The following is a 19,412-nucleotide window of genomic DNA, read 5'->3' as shown; positions in this document are numbered from 1 at the left end:
GAAAATGTCCGCCAAATGGGGAGACCATGAGGTCCAGGAGCTCCTTACCCTCAGAGCAGAGGACCAGATCAACCACCATATAACAGAGACGGCCATGTTATGCCTCTGTTATTTAGAAAGCTGTACCAATGCATATGTATTATGTCACACTAGAAGCTGACGCTGTTGTGTTACACATCACACCTCGAATGCAAAATGCTGGCATGCTATCTAAAATCACACACTCTGGGACTGCATTATGCTTGCGTTGTTTGGTTCTGTATAAAAAAGCAAAGGTGGCGTGATGATAGGTCTTCACGGCTGTGTTGTGTGATCTCTGTGTAAAAGAGCTGCAAACAAGTTACATTTAATCTTATGTGACTATTGTTCATGTGTCCAGATTGGCTTTATAATTTGCTAGTGTGAACGCAATGCAAAACAGAGTCAATATGTCCCACTCTGGTTTGGATAACACAAAAAGAAGCAGATGTGACTGCACCCTCAGATAACCCTCAGCACATTACAAGTCATGCATCATTTGCGCGGGGAGGACAATATTACTTCAGAGCATTGCATGCACATACATGCATACACACACACTTTCATTAAGATATGAGATGAATACTCAAAGAGTCGTCCTTTTCACGGTACGGAACTAAGCCAGTTGTTATTGGAATAAAATCAATCAGGATAAACAAACACAGTAGTCATGACGAACACTGCATCTCTACCCACTGGACACAGTTCATGATCTCATTACTTTTTAATCAACATGCTGAGAGGCAGCACGATGCGAACGACAGTCCTTGTTTACTTTCAAATCTGCGTCTCAGGTGACCCGTCTGCCTCTTTTCTGACATCAGCACATCGTCATCAGTGAGCTGAGGGTGCATAATCATGTTAAGTGGTGGATCAGACATTGATGAATATTTACATGAATGATATATAACAATAACTCTGTTTATGTTGGTTAAGATGGATAGATTAATCTTTCAGTTATTGTCTGAAATGTGATTCTGCCATAGGACAGCTTTTGACCCATAGTGCCTTTGACTTTGATGGAGATGAACTAGGGGATGTTTTGAAAGTCCACTGCCTAAGGCAAACTGTGGTCCTTGAACTGTAAACACTGTGGGCTTTCCTGCATAGGTTGCCCTAAGCAACTCACAGCAGACTGTGTGCATACGATGACTGGTTACTTTCTGATACCTAAAAATAGAGATAATATCAAATCAATGTGTTAATAATAGTTGGTCAGATGGGACACAAATTCATTTTTTGATACCCTTGGACTCATAATAATAGTCAGAGTGGGTGTCTGTGCAAAGGGGGCTCAGCTGGTGCACGGAGCACAGCAGAGATATTGCACGCAATGGTCTCTTGCCGCAGGGGTGATGGGCTTTTAGGGGAAACTGCTCATGATGCAATCCCACAGGAGACTAGAGACACAACCATGGAGCTTCTTGGTAGACCACAAAGTAGCTGCCAAGTATGACACTAATGCAGAATTATGCCGCTAATATTTCAGTATCATTATCAGTAAAGCCAAGAAAGTCCAACTAAGAGGAAGTGGTCAAAAGCCACAATAAAAACATCAAATTCACATGTTCCAAAAGGCAAAATATATCAAAATGCTATAATTAACAAAGCAGGTTTTTGTAGCCATGAATAGTTTATACATTAGTCCTGTGGCTACTTTTTTCCCTGAAATATTAAACTTTAAACTTACATCATCATGGAGGGCATTAGAATCTTGAACATTTTGCTACATATTTCAGTCGTCATACTAACTTCCCTCAGTTTCAGGGGACAGAATTATGTAGCTTTTGCATCTCACATATACTCTTGTTTTGTTTTTTTTTTTATCGATTTTTCATAAAAGCAATGTACAGATAAGTCTTGTTTTAGCCCTAACTCTTGGTTCTTCCTTGGTTAGGAAGCAATACTGTATCTCGTTATGGTCATGCCAACAAAGCTACTTGAACTTTTTTCTATTGCTCAATAATTGTTCTAAATTATTTCCTTCTTACTCACCCTTAAAAGCCAGTACATGTCAAATCCATTCATAGCAGAAGTATCTGCAGGGGCCCACTATTTAACCCTGACAGCATTAAGGATTTATTAACAGAATGTTGCCTGTTCTTAAACTTTATTGGCTTGGTCTCCACTTATGTATGTACTTAGAGTATCACAGATGGGTGAAACACTTTGTTAACTGTATGTGAATGCTCCAAAAGCTACAAAGGTTTTAACGAGTTAGAAACCAAGCAGATGAAGGTCCTGGCCCACAATATGCAGTTGGACATCTTCATTCCAGGAAAAAAAGATATTAAAAAGACGGAGTGATTTAACTTGAATTGCAAAGTGCAATCTTACATGACCCCAAGCACCCAGAAACAAGAAGTTTTTCTTGACTCAACGCTGTCTGGCCCAAGAATTCAGTAAGTTTCCTTAAGTGTGAATTAACCCCCTGTCAGATTCAGGTGCAGTTCAGAAAAGCACTCTCAGGTCCAAAACAAATGTGAAAGCAAAGTTCTAAGGCCGATCACTGCCGTCACTTTACCTCTGTGGTGTGAATGAATGCAACAAGCACAGCACAAAACACTCGTCTGGTCAAAGTGTGCACTGTTATGAGCCAACATTTGAAGTTGTTGCTCAGTGCACATGGTGCATTATGATATGAAATGACTGATCCTGATGCGGAAAAAGCCCTGACAGCCAAAGTGCTGGTCTTACAAAAGTAGTACATTAGATGTAACATAAGACAGCGAACAGTTTTGTCATGGACGCATGTTGCACAATGCAGCCTCCCAAATTTTTGAAGACACGCCAGGGTCTGTACTCAAGTGAACTGTGTTTGACACTTCCCTTACATCAGTCCACTTGGGCCACTTGCTGAATGGGCAGGTGAGCAGACTCAAGGGAGGTTGGGGGATGACACCAAGCTGAGTCACTGTCCATTTTATTGCAACTACTTATGTGCAAGTAAAAGTGAAGACAACTTAAAAAACCCCAAACTGCAACAAAAGAAGTGCGCACGCAATGCCTCTGTCCGTGTGTTTGCGTGTGTAGCACTCAAACAGGAAGTGAAAACAGAGCAATCACACTGAACAAAGGCCAGCGCTTTTTTAGACACCCAAATCATTGACAAGAATTCAGTTCAAGTAGATACGCAGTGGTTCAACTCAGGGGGGAAGGAAGATAAACAGTCTGCAGAATGAAGCAGTGCCTCTCGACACAAAAGCAGCAGATGTTGTTTCTGAACAGGAAGTGTGGTTTTTGTACAAAGGAAGTATATGACATGTTTGACTGGCCGCTAACTCAACTGTGTTCTAAGTAAAGTCTGACAGTGTTGTGCTGGCGTGCAACCAAACAAATTGTAACAAACAAATAAATCACACTGTGCTGTATACAAGATTTAAATTATGGACTTTAACCTTAACTTGTTAAACTGTTATAAGCCTGTGCTTTCTTTGTATTAGGCCACCATTGATGGTGAAAAAGTGGAAGAACGTAAAACTCACTGCAATGGATTTTAAAGAAATGGACAGAAATGTAAACCCTCTGTCTTCATTATTTAATTGTCACCCATCATAATACTTGGCAGGCTGAAAACCCAACATCCACCATCACCTGCCACCCCAGACATTGCAATCACTGTTTAACACCAATAACTGGTCTTGTGTCATATGAGGCATCGGGCATCATCTCATATGACCAACAGCCAAGGGGTCAGACTTGGACTGGAGGGTTTGCTAAATGTTGAGGTTTATCAGAGCGAAGAGGGGCTAGACAGTAAGGTGTGAAGATACAGACGGACCATATGCTGGTGTAGGTTCAGTGTTCGCTCCACTGGGCAGTGAGTAAGAGGCCTGCTGCCTTCACGTCTGCCTTGTCTGCTTCTGAACAGAGCTTTCTACCTGCAGCTAAGCCAACTACGTAACATGACCCAACAACAGCTTCACATTTTTGACTCAAGGTCCTCACTTCGGTCTATAACCCTTTTAAATGGCTGGCATTCATGGAGTTCACAAAAATACAAATAAACACCACTGTAAAATCCATCAAGCTATGAAACAAGCACAAGCATAATGTGCGTCTATACTTTTTTCGTGTCAAATCTTAACAATTAAAACATATTTCTTAACACAAGAAACTCTCCACAATCGTAACTACAATAGGGAAATAACTAGAGAGAAGTAAGACACAGTCATATCTGCGGGTCAAGTTGTGACACGAGAGTAAGTCAGGTGTATAGTCATAGGTTTGAAGCTGTTGGAGCTGCTGTCACAGAGCTGGCAGGGGATGTTGCCACGAGGGTCACTCAGAGTCAGGTGCAGAGGATCCTTTTAATTTGTATGTTTACCTCCAGCAAAGGTTATCCTTATTAAACAGGGATTAATGGGAAGATGAATATCTGTGAGAATATGGTCACATGGCACCTTGACTGACTTTTAGGAAACTGTGGTGGAAATGTTCTGGATTGCATTATACTATAAGGTGTTTTTAATACTTTATACAAAAAAACAAGTTTGAAAGTACCAAACAAAAGAAGTTACTGTATGAATAACAAGACAAACTTAAGAAATAAAGAGGGTTCAGTAAAAAATTCTAGCATTTTAAGTCCACATCCTTAACCTTATTAAACAAACAGATTTGTTTTCTAGACCTAGAAACATTTGTCTATATATTGCACATTGACCTGCTAGACAAAGAAGTCAATAATTGGAATTAGATGAAACATCAACCCCTTTTACAAAGCCTGTTTAAGGCAGAAATGTTGCGCTGTTATTCTACCTTGCTGCTGGGTATAAAAGAAGAGATCATGGAATGGGGGACAGAGTTGTGTTTCAGCAAACTGTGGAGGTAGAAAAAGAGACAAATTGATGTCTGTGTAGAAAGTGTGGGGTGGCAGAACAGAACACGTGTGACATTTTGACAAAGTGTTATGTGTGTCACCCATCTCCAGGAGATTTAAAAAGCAGCTAATATCAGTTAGCAGCTAACTCAAAAAAAGAAGAACAGCAACCTAAAATGGCCGCAAATTGGGGTAACAACAAGATTTAGGACCTCCTTATCCTCTGATCAGGAGACCGGTTCAACCACCATTTAAGAGGGAAGGTAAACAATTGTTATTGTCATATTATGCCATTGTTAATGTTTAGAAAGTGCTGCCCAATGCTTATGTTATATGTCACACTAGAGGCTGACGCTGTTGTGCTTCATGTCATGCCGCTTTTGCTTCTGTGATGCTGGCATTCTATCTAAAATGACACAGTGGAGCGGCACTGTGCGATTATGCCCTTGTTTCTATATAAAAAAGTAAAGGTGGCCAAATGACGGGTCTTCCTCATGACAGCACTGCAGATCTCTGTGTAAAAAAGACTATTAGCATAGCCTACCTGTGTGTATCACTGCTGTTCACTTTATATCAGTTCACTCATGTTCATGAAGTCACTTATGTCAAATGTTGCCATGACAATTTCTTTGATGGGACAAGTCATTTATAGAGTAGCCTCATAACTGCATTAGTCTGTGTGTTTGTTGGCCAATTAGATTTTACTATCCTTGGCACATCATTGCTTTAATTTTTAAGTATCATTCTTCATTGTCTTCTTTGGGAGCAGACACTCCTCACATTCTAGCAGCTTCTCCTCAATACGACTAAAGATGCTGTTAATGGGGACAAAACTTGGGCCATTTTTTCGGATTGCCCATGGCTACATCAGCAATCAGCAACAATGCTGGGCCATCTCGCTCAATTCAGATATCTCACAAGAGACCCCGTATATCAAGCACAAGCTCTAACACTTGTCAGGGTTTTTCCAGCAGGCCCTGAGTGCCCCTTTTCAATTTGCTGCGGTTCCCACACCTACTGAAACAACCCTTAAACAGAATCACAGATCCACAGATTCAGGACTTTTCTATGCGAGTTCTCAGGTCACCAGCCTCAAACTCCCTACCCCTCCTTATCCAAGAGAAAACAACAACAAGCTAAAAACAATGCATCCATTAAGGGTCTCTCTTTTTGGGGAGAGGATTGGGGTGGCCAGCCACAAAGGGGGACAGGGCAGTTTTGGAGAGGGAATGGGGGCCATTTTGGGGTCGACGTGGCATGAAATTGAATAAATAAATGAAGAAATCCCCTCTTTGTGGCCTGAGTGCAGCGGAGCCAGAGAATGGCCCGTGGCGTTGCCACAATGAGGGACCCCAGCAAACCTTAGCAGACTACTTTCTCTCTGAAGCTGTAATTCACATCTCTCCCAAACCCTCCAAAAACTCCCTCAGCTCCCCTTCAGTCGCCAACCAGTCCCTTGCTGTCTTCCAAGAGAAACCCTTTCTGGCAGAGCCAATCACCAAAACACAAAGTCTTCTTTGAGTTGTGTCCAGTTTTTTTTTCTTCCACTCTCACTCACTTCCGCTTTGAAGGACTTTAAACTTCGGGGCTCTTTGAGTTGCTCACATGGGCGGAAACTAAACACTACAGGGGGATGAGACAGTGTCTCGACCACAGAGGACAGACAGTCAGCACTGGACCAGAGACTTCCTGTTTAAGATTGCCTACTCATCAAGCCCTCATTGGCTCTGTTGCTTTCATGAATGTATGATGCACATGATGAATATGCGAAATACAAATTTTCAGTAACACTTGTAGTGAAAAATCTCTCAGCCTGGATGTGGCTCAGCAAGCCCTTTCAGTCCATCAAAATTCTGCTTTCAAAGGGTGTCACTGCTGCAAACATTTAAATCTTCCAAGCATGTCCAGTTTTTATTGGACAAGTTGGCACGATGCATTTTAAACTGAGGAGAGGCATTTTAAACACCTCATTTATCTAGATGCTCCTGCTTTCACAGTGGCTGCACGTAAGTAATGTGTTATAAATATCCTTTGGATATCTCATTTTTTTCAGGTTGTTGGGCAGCTTCTGTCACACAATTATAGACTCACTCTTAATTCTGTCACTCATCACACATTTATAAGCACAAAAGACAGAGAAGCACACAAGACCCGACTCCTTCTCACATATTCCCCTTGTGATAACAGAAATGTGAATAGCTTGTGATGCAAATTAGTGTGCTGGAAGACATGTCTATATCTATACTGTCCCCATTTGAACACTGAGGACACGATTTAAAGGATCTATAGTGCATGGTTGTACAAGTGCATTTAGGGTGTGTTCAACTTCTTCTAGTTAAATGGTGTGATACATAATCAGGGCGCAAAGTAAGGTGCAAGTGGCAAAGGGGCTGTATTTAGTCCCCTAGGTGTATTATGGGCGTAACATGAACCAACATATCAGAGTGTCATCTTCCATTCTCTTTAAAAGCCAAGTGTGCCTGTATCTGGCATACCACTATTTACATGGCAAATTGGAGAAGTAGGAACAGTGATGTCACTGCAGCAAATATCATGGGACATTTAAGCAGCCAAACTAAGAACTGTCTTTATAGACTTGGCAAACGATACAGAACTAAACTTTTTGCTCCTGAAATAATCAATTTATGTTTATGTTATGTTTATGATTTACGTTGCTCCTCATGCATAAATGTGCCAAGCATCTCTCTTAATGGAGAGTCAGACAGCAGCTCTGCTCTACTCTCTGCAATGTTTACATTTTAAAGAATGTAATTATTATTTTCTTTATTAATGATGTATTATTTCACCAACCCATAACCCATCCTTGTATCTCTATATACGTAAGACTGTCCATGTGTTGTGAACCTGCCTATGTAGGCCCATCTATATAATGCACCCTTTCAATAACAGTAAAAAAGTTCAGCTTTCATCTTGGCTAAATAATATCCTAATTTCATCTCTACCAGTGCTTGACACTTAGCCTACGTTTGTCTGTGGGTCCTTTTTCTAAGTGGCTTTCCTGTTGAGGGGTGACATGTGGTGATCAGGAGGTAACATCATGGACCAGATTGCAGAGGCCATCTGGACGTTTGGATGCGAGTTTTTTGGTGCCGACAGACGTAGGGAATCACAGACTGGATCAGAGTGTGGTGAGTATGGTGTTGAGTGAGCCATCAGAGACAAGTGAGGCTTGCGACAGATCAAAAACCAGCTACAGAAAAACATGTAACAGCGGATCATTTAAGCTACAATCAGTTAGCAATTACTTTCATTTTTCCATAATACCTGCACACATGTGTTTTTCAGAACAAAAAAAAACACGTGTTTGCTTTTATATGGACATAACTAAACAAAACCAAACTAAAAATGCCACACCTGGCATTCAGCTGGGCAGACATAAACAGTCATGTGCACAGACAGACAGAAAGTGGTGATAAAGAACCAAATTAGTGTCCCATACCACACAATGATGGTCATTTGGTGAAGCAGGGGGAAGATCATAGAAAACACCCTCTAGATCTGACTCAAACAGTATTTACCAACCCGACAGAGAACAGTAATTAATGGACACACAGACTGTAGTTAGTTAAAGCCCTCTCTGTCTGAAAAACTCTTATTCTAGCTCTGAAAACAGGGATGCAACTGACCTACATTACATCTCAACTTCTTGTTTTGGCAGCCACTAAGGCGACTAACACACATTAGTTTCCACTTTTGAAAGTGAGGCTTCTAGGATCCTTTTGAGTCATAATATTCCGTCTCAATTCAGGCAAAAGTACTGTAGAGCGATAGCAGAGTGTGGAATTTATACCGTGAAACTAATTCACATGTAATCACATGATGAAACGAGATGTCCTGTCCTAGTAAAATCCCCATAAAAACAAGGGCTCCATTCACTCGCAAGCTGTTTTTTTCTCTTACGTATCTTATCTGGAAAGGGTTGCGTAAATTCGCAGCTGGAGGCAAAAATCTCCGAAAATTTGGTATTGTAATTCATCATGACAAAACATGATGCAATTTCCTAAAATGTTTCCTGTCAGCATGTGTGAACAAAATCATCACAGTAACAGCTCAAGCATGTATGACTCAAGCCTTTAATCATGCCATGTTAGTTGGCAAAAATGTCACCATATTGAACAAATGCCAAAATAAAAACCCTTCAGCAACCAGGCCCAAGAATCTGTCAGCAGCTGTCGTGAACAGTTAGTCAGCGTCTGCTTTAACTCGTGGGGTTAAATAACATCAACAGGCAGAGATTTCTACTAATTGCCTAAGTGAAATTGTTTATCTTCAAGTTAATTTTACAAAGTTACAATCATTACAAGAAAATTGCAGCATACTCCTTCCTCTTTTTCAGCTGTGTAAAGTTCTCTGTTCATTGTTGTGACAATTACCAAGAAAAGTGAACCCAGCAGTGTTCCCCTGCATCTTCCCACCACCTTTACATCGTTCCACCACTCACTCCGGCTGTCACACGCTCTAATGGCAGTCTTACTCCGAACAGGAGTAGGCATCATTAGACACACTTTTCATTCAGCTTTGTCAAAACAAGTATACCAACAGTCTTTCGGGGGAAGTGAGAATGCTACATTGAGACTGACATTAAGAGTACACCTGAGCCTGCAGACCAAAAATAATGGACAAAAGAGACCAGAACGAACTGGAGAGGAAGCACCATTCATAGCGGCATCTCCCACCCCTGCACATACCTCACGTAAATACAGTTCTTAAGTCCATTTGCTTCACTCTGGATGACTGGACACCAATTTTATTTGGAGGAAAACATTTCAAATGAGATGGACTGCATCGGTCCTCATAGTGTTAACATTCATTAAACATTTGTGAAATTGCTTCCACACCAAGAGAGACAAAAGACCTACTTAGGACTGCGTTGGGCAGTATGTGATCGGACACTCCTTTTTTGTCCCATTGTGTCGTGTGAGCAGCTTCCTGGCTGGACAGCATACAGGCATTTACTGTGACCCGCCCTGATCGGGCAACACTTCAACAGTCCTGTAATCTAACCCAGGCTTTATCAAACATCTTTGCCACATCCTCTACATTTGAGAAGCTTTGTGTGAAGTTGTTCTACGGTTGTTTTGTTGCTCAGCATTTTTCTACGGGGTAAATGACCTCTGACCCCAAAAGAAGCCACACATCTGGTTGTATTTGAGAAAGCAAACAAACATTGTAAGCCTGCTGCCACAGTACGTAAACCAAATCGGAAGCTCCCAAGGGAAAACTCCATGCCAAGTCATACTGCAGGTATCCATCCATCCTATTCATTCACCCTTCAAGAGTGTTCTCAAAAACATGCTGCACAGTTACCTCACCCAATATCCACCCTGAGAAAGTACTTGTACCAACTTTGTCCGGGTCATGATCTCCAAGGGGACATTAGAGATCTCGTGTTGCCGTGCTTTCACAATTCAGGCCAGGTCACCCGCTGTATCAAATATCAGCCTGTGGACAAGCACTTCACAGCACTTTTCAGACACACAGTGGTAGTGCCTCTTATTTGGTGTTTGTTCCAGTCAGAAAAAAATACCCTGTTGACCAAACAGTGCATCTGTAAAGTCCCTGCACACTGCATGGTCTGATATTTGACACAGTGAAATCAGTAACCTCATACAACACTAATGACTTCTGGTGCAAGACTCTCTTACCTCCACACACCCTATTCTCAACAACGCCCAACCCTGAATAGATTCATATCATTAAATGCAAAACTGAGAACTTCTCAAAGAGCGACATTCAAATTAGATACCTTTTTTACCAAAAAGGATGGCAAAGTTTACATTTACAAGACATGGCTTTTCTCCTATGCTAATTCACAGCTGTAAGAATCTACAAACATCTCCTGTGGAGGGAAGAAGGGGAAGGGAGGGTGGTGTTTTTTTTTTTTTTTGACATCATGCCTCCGGGTGTTACAGTGGTTTAGACTTGTTAACTTGAATTCTTAAAATTCCTACTGCAGTCTTATGCCTCAAAGAAATGGCTTATCAACACACATGACTTTAAAAAAAGCACTGAGATTAAGTTGGAAACTGGCATTTACCCCATTTATGTAACACGCTACATTGTAATGAGTCTGGCACTGTAACTGTGGCAAAAGCTGCACTGCGAGGCACCAATTGTCCAGAGTGGGATGAAAGGGTGCACACTGGCAAGTTAAACACTGGTTTATCATTGACCTCAGCTAAGAGTCATGCCACGAGTCTTAGTGTGCAAATGGGCACTAGTTTTGGAAACAGACGGCCGACAAAATAAGTCAGACAAGTTGTTTTGAACTCTCACCAAAAATCAAAAGCCTGTAGATAACATCTAATATGATTAATCACATAGGAGGACACAGTATTTTTACATCAAAATGTTTAGTCCTCTCTCTTTTGCTTCTGTTCCAACTTAATACCCCCCTCAGCACTTAAAGGTTTAATTAATCTGGGACTTACAAGATATACTTGTTGACGCTCTGTATCTCATCTCTTTCTAAGGAGCAGAGTTTAAAGTCCAGTAATAATAAAAACCCTCACAAAACCCAAGCACTAGGCTACAGTAACTGTTCTACCTGCTGTTCGGACTCCACGGGCTGTTTTTCCCCTTCACTCTTGCTATATATGTGATGTGTGCCTGTGTTTGTATGACTTCAGTGGAGCTGAGGTTGCAGTGAACTGAAACCACTTGCGCTGTGGCCAAGATGAGAGTTAGAATCTGAAGCTATTTATACCCCCCCTAGCCCAGAGAAACTCAATGCTGGTCTTTCCCACCAAGTGGGGAGGGCTGGAGAGATGGAGAGGAGAAAAAAAGAATAAGAAAGGAAAGAGGTAGACACAGGCTTGAGTTTGGAGAGGAAGTTCAAGGCGGGTTTCCTGCATGTGTGTCTTCCTGGGCACCAGTCGGATAATGTGTTTGTATGCATGTACACGCGTCATCCTGTTTGCTTTGCGAGCCCTGTCAACACTAACTACAGGTGGATTTATAGAGAAGTCAACAACAGCAAAAGTAGAGAAAGAGGTGGCAAGAACTGCAGCTACAAAATGAATGTGCAAAACACAATATCATTTATCCATGTAAACACAAAACAGTATTAGACGTGTAATTTCACTTGTGTGTGGTCCAAAGCAAGGGTCACAGAGGGCAAGAAACACAGATGTTTCCTATTATCCCACAGCACTGACGAGACCTTCCTGGTCACCCTGCTTTCAGTCTCACACTTCTCAAAATCAAGAAGGAAGGTCAAAAGCTGACTAACTTAATGGCCACACGATTCCACTGTTTTCTTAACTGGACAGGATTCACTAGAACCCAGGTCAGTGTGGTCAAAACAAAAAAAGACAGCAGCTTTCAAAATGACAAACCCCCATTTTTATGGTTTGGAAGGAAAATCCCTTACGTCTACCGGGAATGACGCCACTGACCGTATTCTTGTCACAGATAGCCTACTTCTGGTGGCTCGTGACAGGGAAAATCCAGTTGCCTGGATTAAATCAACAAAGCACTGCCTTGAAGAAAATCCCCATTTATCTATGGCACTAAGAAATGATCAGTTCAGACACAAACAAGGGAATCGGTTGCAACAAAACCTTGAAAAGAGCAGTTATATCACCACAAACTTGGAGCTGAGAGGGAATCCGCATGTTTGAATGAGAGTGCTTCCACTCTACCTCAGAGCATCAATAGATTTGGAGATTCGTAATGATAATACTGAGCAAAATGAATCCTCTAATCCCTCTTTTCACACCCCCAACCCCCTTCTTCACCTCTTCTCCTCCCACCATCCCTACATGCTTCCCTCCAGCACATTGGATGAGCTCGCTGGCACTGATAATTGCCAGGGGATGAGTGACACGCAGAATGGCTGAGATGCCAAAGCCAGATAACCATCTCTTTTGTGTGTCATTTGCAATCATTGCGATTGAAAAGTGATTCTGTACGGGAGCTACAGATCCAGGAGGTTGTGGAAGAGCACAAAGGGAGGTGGAAAATAAATCAGTGATAAGGCAGGCAACGGAGAGTGATGTGGGCGGTCAACAGCAAGCTGCCATTCAACCTGCTACTGTTCAATTTCTACCCTGGACGTGGGGGAAAAACCCCAATGAGACTGAGGAAAACAAAACTGCCAGGTGCCCACAGATAAGAAAGCAGCTGAGGGGGTCTACAGAAGAAGAAAAAAAATCTATGTACTAAAACACATGGCAGTGGTCATGCATTTTGGATTTAAAAAGTGAAACACAGACACGTCCAGATATCTCCAGTGTGACAGCAGAAAATGTTTCAGTGATCTTAACATCAACAGTATGTCACGCTGTGGTATCAGATCCGCCGCAGAATCAAATCTTGACAGTCTGCACTGATGTTCAACATAAAGGACAGCCGCATCAGGAGACTAGAAAGCATTGCAACCTCAAACCATATCTTTTTCAGTCATGGGTGCAGTTCACTTTTCTTGACTAGGGAAAACACCTCACTCAGTCTAGCTCTTACTTTTTCGTTCCCCTTCTATGGGTATAACTCACACATGATGCATAAGTGATAGATGTATAATCATAACTAGATACTGGACCCCAAGATGGCACTCATTCAGTCCAACGGAATTTCTTGCATGGCACATATGCCAATACAAAGTTTCTAGCTTCCAGGTTTACTTGGCTAGTATGCAGCCTACTGAATATGCGCAGTAGTGTTTCTCCTGCTGGCTCCACCGAGGAGTTCCTGCTTGGCCCATAGACTTTACATTGTGATGATGTCATGGATTTTTAAATCCGTTGTCTCAGCTCAAGGAAAGTTTAACAAATATACAAAATTCAGAATGGAAAGAGTCACAATTGACCTTGTTTGCAATTCCAGGTGTCCTATCAACAGTTTTACAGACGTCTCTTTTTTAATGGCAGTCTATGCGGAAAATGCTTTTTGGGCCACAGGGGATTTTTCACTGCAATACCATGAGTGACCACTGGGAAAATTTAAAAGCAAGGCTGAGTGGCGTTCATGGGAGCCTGGCTTCATGATACCAAACATCCTCTGCAAGCTATCAAAGGGCATTTTGAGAAATGGAGGAGTTTTCTAAATGAACCAAAGGAGGCAGGCTGAGAGAAAGTAGACACTCAAGTATGTGAAAACAAGTCTTGGAAACACAAATAACTGCTTAGAGAACAATCTGATTCGATAACCACTCTCACTTTTCATTCCACATCACTGCTTTAGCCTCTTCACACGGAGGGACTATGCACCCCCCACCCCCCACCTCCACCCTGAACTACTCTATATCTTTATTGAAACCATATGTTCTGAGCTCCCACAGCCAGACTTCCCTTATCAACACCACAGAGAGCTGCATGGTGACAAAGCCTCGGCTCCCACTGAGGGAAGGGGGGCAGGCTAAGCTGGACCCTGGACAGAGAGCATGGGAGGGGATTGGTGTCGGTGGAGCAGACTGATGTTTCTTTTCTCTTGTCAGTGTACTCCCTTAGCAATCTAAGCTAAGCTACTGAACCCCATACCACAAAGTCCTCCATAAGGAGATTCAGTGGATTTTGGAGTGGCCTCAATGTATGCACAACATACATATACTATCACATATAGGCTACATTAATACAGAGCAGCATGCTTTGGCATCAAGTCTTGTCTGCACAGTATATGCCCATATGTGAAGATGACTAGTAATGAGGGTAATCTTATGCATCTATTTCAGCCTACAGAAACACTTCACAAGATGACGGAAAACAAAACTGCCATTTACACAGTACAGAGGAATGACACATAACTGGCGTATCCTTTTCATTTTGTACCGGGAGAAGCATTTATTATCAAACTGCAGATGTGCAAGAGTTAGTATACCATCTGCAGCTTACCATGAATTCCACAAAAAAAAAAAAACTATGGCCTTATCATACTAAGAAAAAATGTGGACTACATCTTGAAACTCCATGAGACTTCAGCCCTCAGTCTACAAAAGGGCATTGTATGCAAAGACACAGGTGATAACAGAACTTCTCTAAAGCCTAACTCCCCTCTGGCTATACACCGACCGTATGGCTTGAATCAAGACATGCCAATTGATGTGATGATGGGGAGGAGCATGGTGGAGGGCACTGGCACTGACAGCTTTCAGATGTTCACAGGAAAAAGCTCCCAGACTTCTCTGATAAATCATCAGGGCTTCGTCTTTATCATTATGTCCGAACTGGGTTTGGTGGTGAGGAGGTCAAAACATGTCCCCCTGCTGCCTGGTCTGTCTTGTAATAGAAGATAAGCCTTGGCTGCTTCTTGTTGAGCTGAGAAAGGAAACAGCGCCACGGAGATTCCAACCACAAATGTTGTAGAATTGAAATTCATTCAGTAAACGAGTCCAGGCTTGGGTTGCATGCATCATCTTGAAGCTACATTAAGTGGGTATAATTTGGAGAAAGTTATGCATCACTGACTTGAAGTCTGTATGATCATTTAGTATCTTTGTGACACTGGGCTACTGTGAACTGTCTGTACAGATGAACATAATTATTTCAAGAACTTTGAGGAAGTTCACGTGACAGCACAAAAGAAAGAGGGAACCATGGCCATGTTTGACAAATGCTTGCCATATGCTGAAATTGAAAAATGAACAGAATCATAAGCATGTTCATAAGAAACAGCAAGTAAAAATCATAACAATCAACAGCTGCCTTTGAAACCTCTGATTCAGCAGGGTGGCAAAGCAAACAAAAAGAGCCTGAATCCCCACCAGCTTAAGGGTTAGCCTATGTTTTGTAGCTGACCCTGACCTTTGACCTTGTTGTGGAAGGGACAACAAAAGACCGGGATTTCCTACAGCAAGCCGTAAAGCATAAATAAAGTCACATTATTGCCGTCCATTAAATGCAGTCAATTTGGATTTAACCGCACACTGACTTTGACTCAGCTGGACTCAGAAACCACCTGCGCTGAGCAAGCACCACAGATGACAAAGCAAGGATGAGGGGAGGAGAAAGACAACGAAAAATGACAAGGAGAAGTGACGAACTGAATCGTATCCTGCGGGTGGGAGCCATCTACACTCGCACTGTGACTGAAAGGAGCGTGTAAAATTACCAGGACGTCCATTCATCAAAGGCAGCTGATGTGCAATGGGTGAATAAGTAACTGTGCTGAAATGGCTCCTTATCTCCGTCTGGAGAGAGGAGGTGTGGTGGTGTTGAATGCTCATGAATATCTATTTATTTGCAAAGCCTGGGTAGATTGGGCTCTCCTTTGATTGTTTTGAACCTGAGCTTTAGCACACAATAGAGAGGTGTGAATAATGCCCCCTCACTATTGGTTGCTCATAAAGAAAACCACATGCTTCAGGGAACATATTTCTGACATTATCTTGATATTTTCATTGATCACATGAGGCTAAGATGCAGCAAGTTAGACACATCTCCAACAGGCTGCTCTCTCAAAATAAAGCTAAGAGTCTGTTTAAAGGGAACCACATAATGCAGCAAACAAAAGCTGTAAACCACAGTCGCGAGGTGTGTCTAACCCTTCAGCCTGTTTACATTAACAATACCATGAGATTAAAAAGTTGAGATACAAAGAGAGAAGCTACTCGTGCGTACAGAGCATCACACCAAACCCAATACGAAATACTGGTGGTTTATTTTCATATCCAGCCCGTAAGCTACAGAAGGGACAATATTAAAATGTATTTTAATCTTGCACCGTGAGCCACTTAATGTGCTGTATCCGTGCCGAATTGGAGACTGTAGCCTGTAGTCATTTCATAAAATGTCACCAGTTGTCTGATACAACGTGCGACACGCGTGTGTCAGTCAAAGGGAAAGGCAGCCTTGAATTGAGAGATTTGTGACTGGAGTTTGGCGTGATGATGCCCGTGTATGAGAGAGCGGAACGTGAACACAGGCAACGTGAAAGGTAATGTCAAACTTACCGACTGAAGGAAAAGCAATGTCCGAACATAATCCCTCTCGGTGTTGAGTGTTTCATTTAAAACACAAAGCCTGAGCCTCTGCTGTCTGTCCGAGTCCTTGGTGGCGTGGATACCGTTCTCATGATGCCCGTCGTCCTCTTCCATGATGGTAATTCAACCCTCAGAAAGGTGGCTCTCTACACAATTACTCTTCTTTCTCTAAGTATCCACACTTTGCCGAGTTGTTTCTTCAGTCCATCTTGCAGCGGCAAGTTTTACCCCGAAAGCCTCACGAGCAGTGATGCGCAACGCACCACACGCACCGGAGATAAAGTTCGCCAAAAGTACCAAACAACAAGCGGAGAGCCTGGCTGTGTGGTCGCAACACCAGCTGAGGGCGAGCAATGCAACAGTAGATGAGTTCAGGCTGGAGACACGGCGGAGAGCAGCAGCAGCAGCAGCAGCAGGAGGAGGAGGAGGGACCCAGCGCCTGAGACACACTCAGTCTGGGGCCACAGCTCACTTCTGCAATGAGCACACAAACAAACAACACGGCCACAGACACATCTGTACCCGCGGTCACTGTAGCTTACATTAGCTACTGGAGTATACCACAGAATATTATTACAATATATCACTAAGTAAACTCATGAAGTGCCACAATGACCCTGTTATAGTAGCTCAAAAGAAAACAATATAAAGGCTAAAAATGACAGCTGCACTGAAATGATTCAGCCTGGGGACTGCCTTCAGCACAATATGAGCCCATATAAACAGTGGTACACTAGAAAGATATATATGGGGTATACCCACATATTTTTCTGGCCGTTTACATTATACGTAACTATCAGACAAAAAGCCTTTGGTATAAATAGGAGAGTACCCCCACTTCCTTCTCTGTAATCTACCCAACTTCCTAGTGGTACACCTACCTCATCAACCACCGCTATAAATGTATTAAAATGTGAAATAAAAGACTGTAATGCACATCATAAAGTCTTAAACTGAGTCCCACACTCACTACATTGTCTCTTTTTGACCTTTTGACTCCAGCAGTGAAATATAAGACCAAAATGCTAATGCTAGCTTATAGTATGTTAAAACAACAATTCAAATGTTAGCATCCCTCCATCTACGTGACGCAATACATGCTAACAACTTAAGACTGAAATACAGGATGGAAAAACAAAACTTCCAGTTTTATGAAAAGTTGACTTACATTTTTTTGGAAGAGTAAGTCTTTTAATTGCGGGTCACAACCTACAACGCTGTTAAATATTAACAGGAATGTTAACTGAGTAAATTAGCTAAATGTTTAGGCCCCTACCTGTCACAGTAGTATCCCACCTGTAGCTACCGTTAGCTGGTAAATTTAAGAGGAAGGTGCCCTCTGGTGGATACAGGCACAACTGCAACGCTCAGCACAGGTGATGTGATGAACTGTATGAAAGTGATAACATGCTCAAGTACAAAGAAAGCTCCAGAAAGCACTTTAAATTACAAGTTTTGTACAGCAACTCGCCTCGTGCCTATTTTGACTAAATATATTGAAAGCAGGCACACTTGAGTCTCGTGCCTAATATAAGACTGCTCGCGGCTACTATTTGATGTTGTCACTTTCCCCAGGCAATCCGAAAATTATGTGTTATCTAGAGCATGGATGGTTTTATTTTCAGTATAAATATGAAGTCAAATGCTCTTTTTTTTATTTAAACCACTTCTATGAACAGTGTGAGGGTTTACACCTGCTCTTGTTGAGTGCACCCATATATGAAGAAGGGGGAAGTTTTAAAGGGGAACACCACCTAAATTAAGAATTTAAATATGTTATTTCCATAGCCAGGAAAAGTTCAGTCACTGTTTGTGAACATGAGTTACTCACCCTCAGAGGCAGGAACCAGAGAAGTAAGTCTCAATCTTGTGATGTCATCAAGTATAAAGTCTGGAGCTGCTCCATTGACAGTGAATGGGAGGCTGATTTTATGGACCCACAAAATATTTTTCTTTGTTCCCAAATGAGCTTGATTCTACTATAGTGTTCTCAGCTCATATACTCAGAACATTCCCCTGGGTGCTCTCAGTGTCATCCAGTACACCTTTCACCATTCATCGTCTTTGGAGCAGATCCAGATTTTATTGACTATGACATCTTAAATTTGAGTTTTAGTACTTTAGTTTTGGGATTTGGGAGAGTTGTTTATATTTGTTAATATTTTTGGACTGTCTAAGACCATATGATCAACATATGAATGTTGAAAATGGGCGTAGTTACCCTTTAAGCTCACATCAAAGACTTGTCATGACTGACTGGGTGCAAATAGTGTTTTCGGTTACAGTACATTAATATTTCATTAGAGCTTCAGGACATGGAGGCACACCTACTGTCACAGGTCTCACCCCCGAGCTGCTGACTGTTTTATCAAGTTAATATCCGGCTTGTTTCACTGCACTCATACACCAGACCACCGTTAAAATGCCACAGGCCACATTCACTCTGTTTGTATTGCAAATATTCATAAAAGAATAACTGAAATGTTTGCATTTTATTCAAGGATAAATTTGGCTCCTACTAATAAAAGTAACTGAGATCTAAATATAGAGCTGCTTCTAGAGGTAAAAATATAAATTAAGTATTAAAAAAGTAAAAGTGGAACTTAATTTTATTCCTCATAGACATCCTGTTAACAA

At 41.9% G+C, this 19,412-nt stretch overlaps 1 protein-coding gene across 2 annotated transcripts in view; it reads right to left on the bottom strand.

Moving 5' to 3' along the window:
* prex1 (phosphatidylinositol-3,4,5-trisphosphate-dependent Rac exchange factor 1) overlaps positions 1 to 17,288 on the bottom strand; it is a 94,673-nt gene extending 77,385 nt beyond the window's left edge. Inside the window, exon 1 of one of the 2 annotated variants that reach the window (XM_049580618.1) lies at positions 16,746 to 17,288. In XM_049580618.1, coding sequence (XP_049436575.1) covers positions 16,746 to 16,889 — 144 coding nt within the window. In that variant the 5' untranslated portion in view covers positions 16,890 to 17,288. The remainder of the gene's footprint in view (positions 1 to 16,745) is intronic. The other variant, XM_049580617.1, reaches the window with a different exon arrangement.
* Positions 17,289 to 19,412: the final 2,124 nt, after the last annotated feature.

This window comes from Epinephelus fuscoguttatus, linkage group LG7 (genome assembly GCF_011397635.1).
Source record: "Epinephelus fuscoguttatus linkage group LG7, E.fuscoguttatus.final_Chr_v1".
Classification (NCBI taxonomy): domain Eukaryota; kingdom Metazoa; phylum Chordata; class Actinopteri; order Perciformes; family Serranidae; genus Epinephelus; species Epinephelus fuscoguttatus.
The sequence above is the reverse complement of the archived record's forward strand: the minus strand, read 5'-3'. Positions and strand labels throughout refer to the sequence as shown.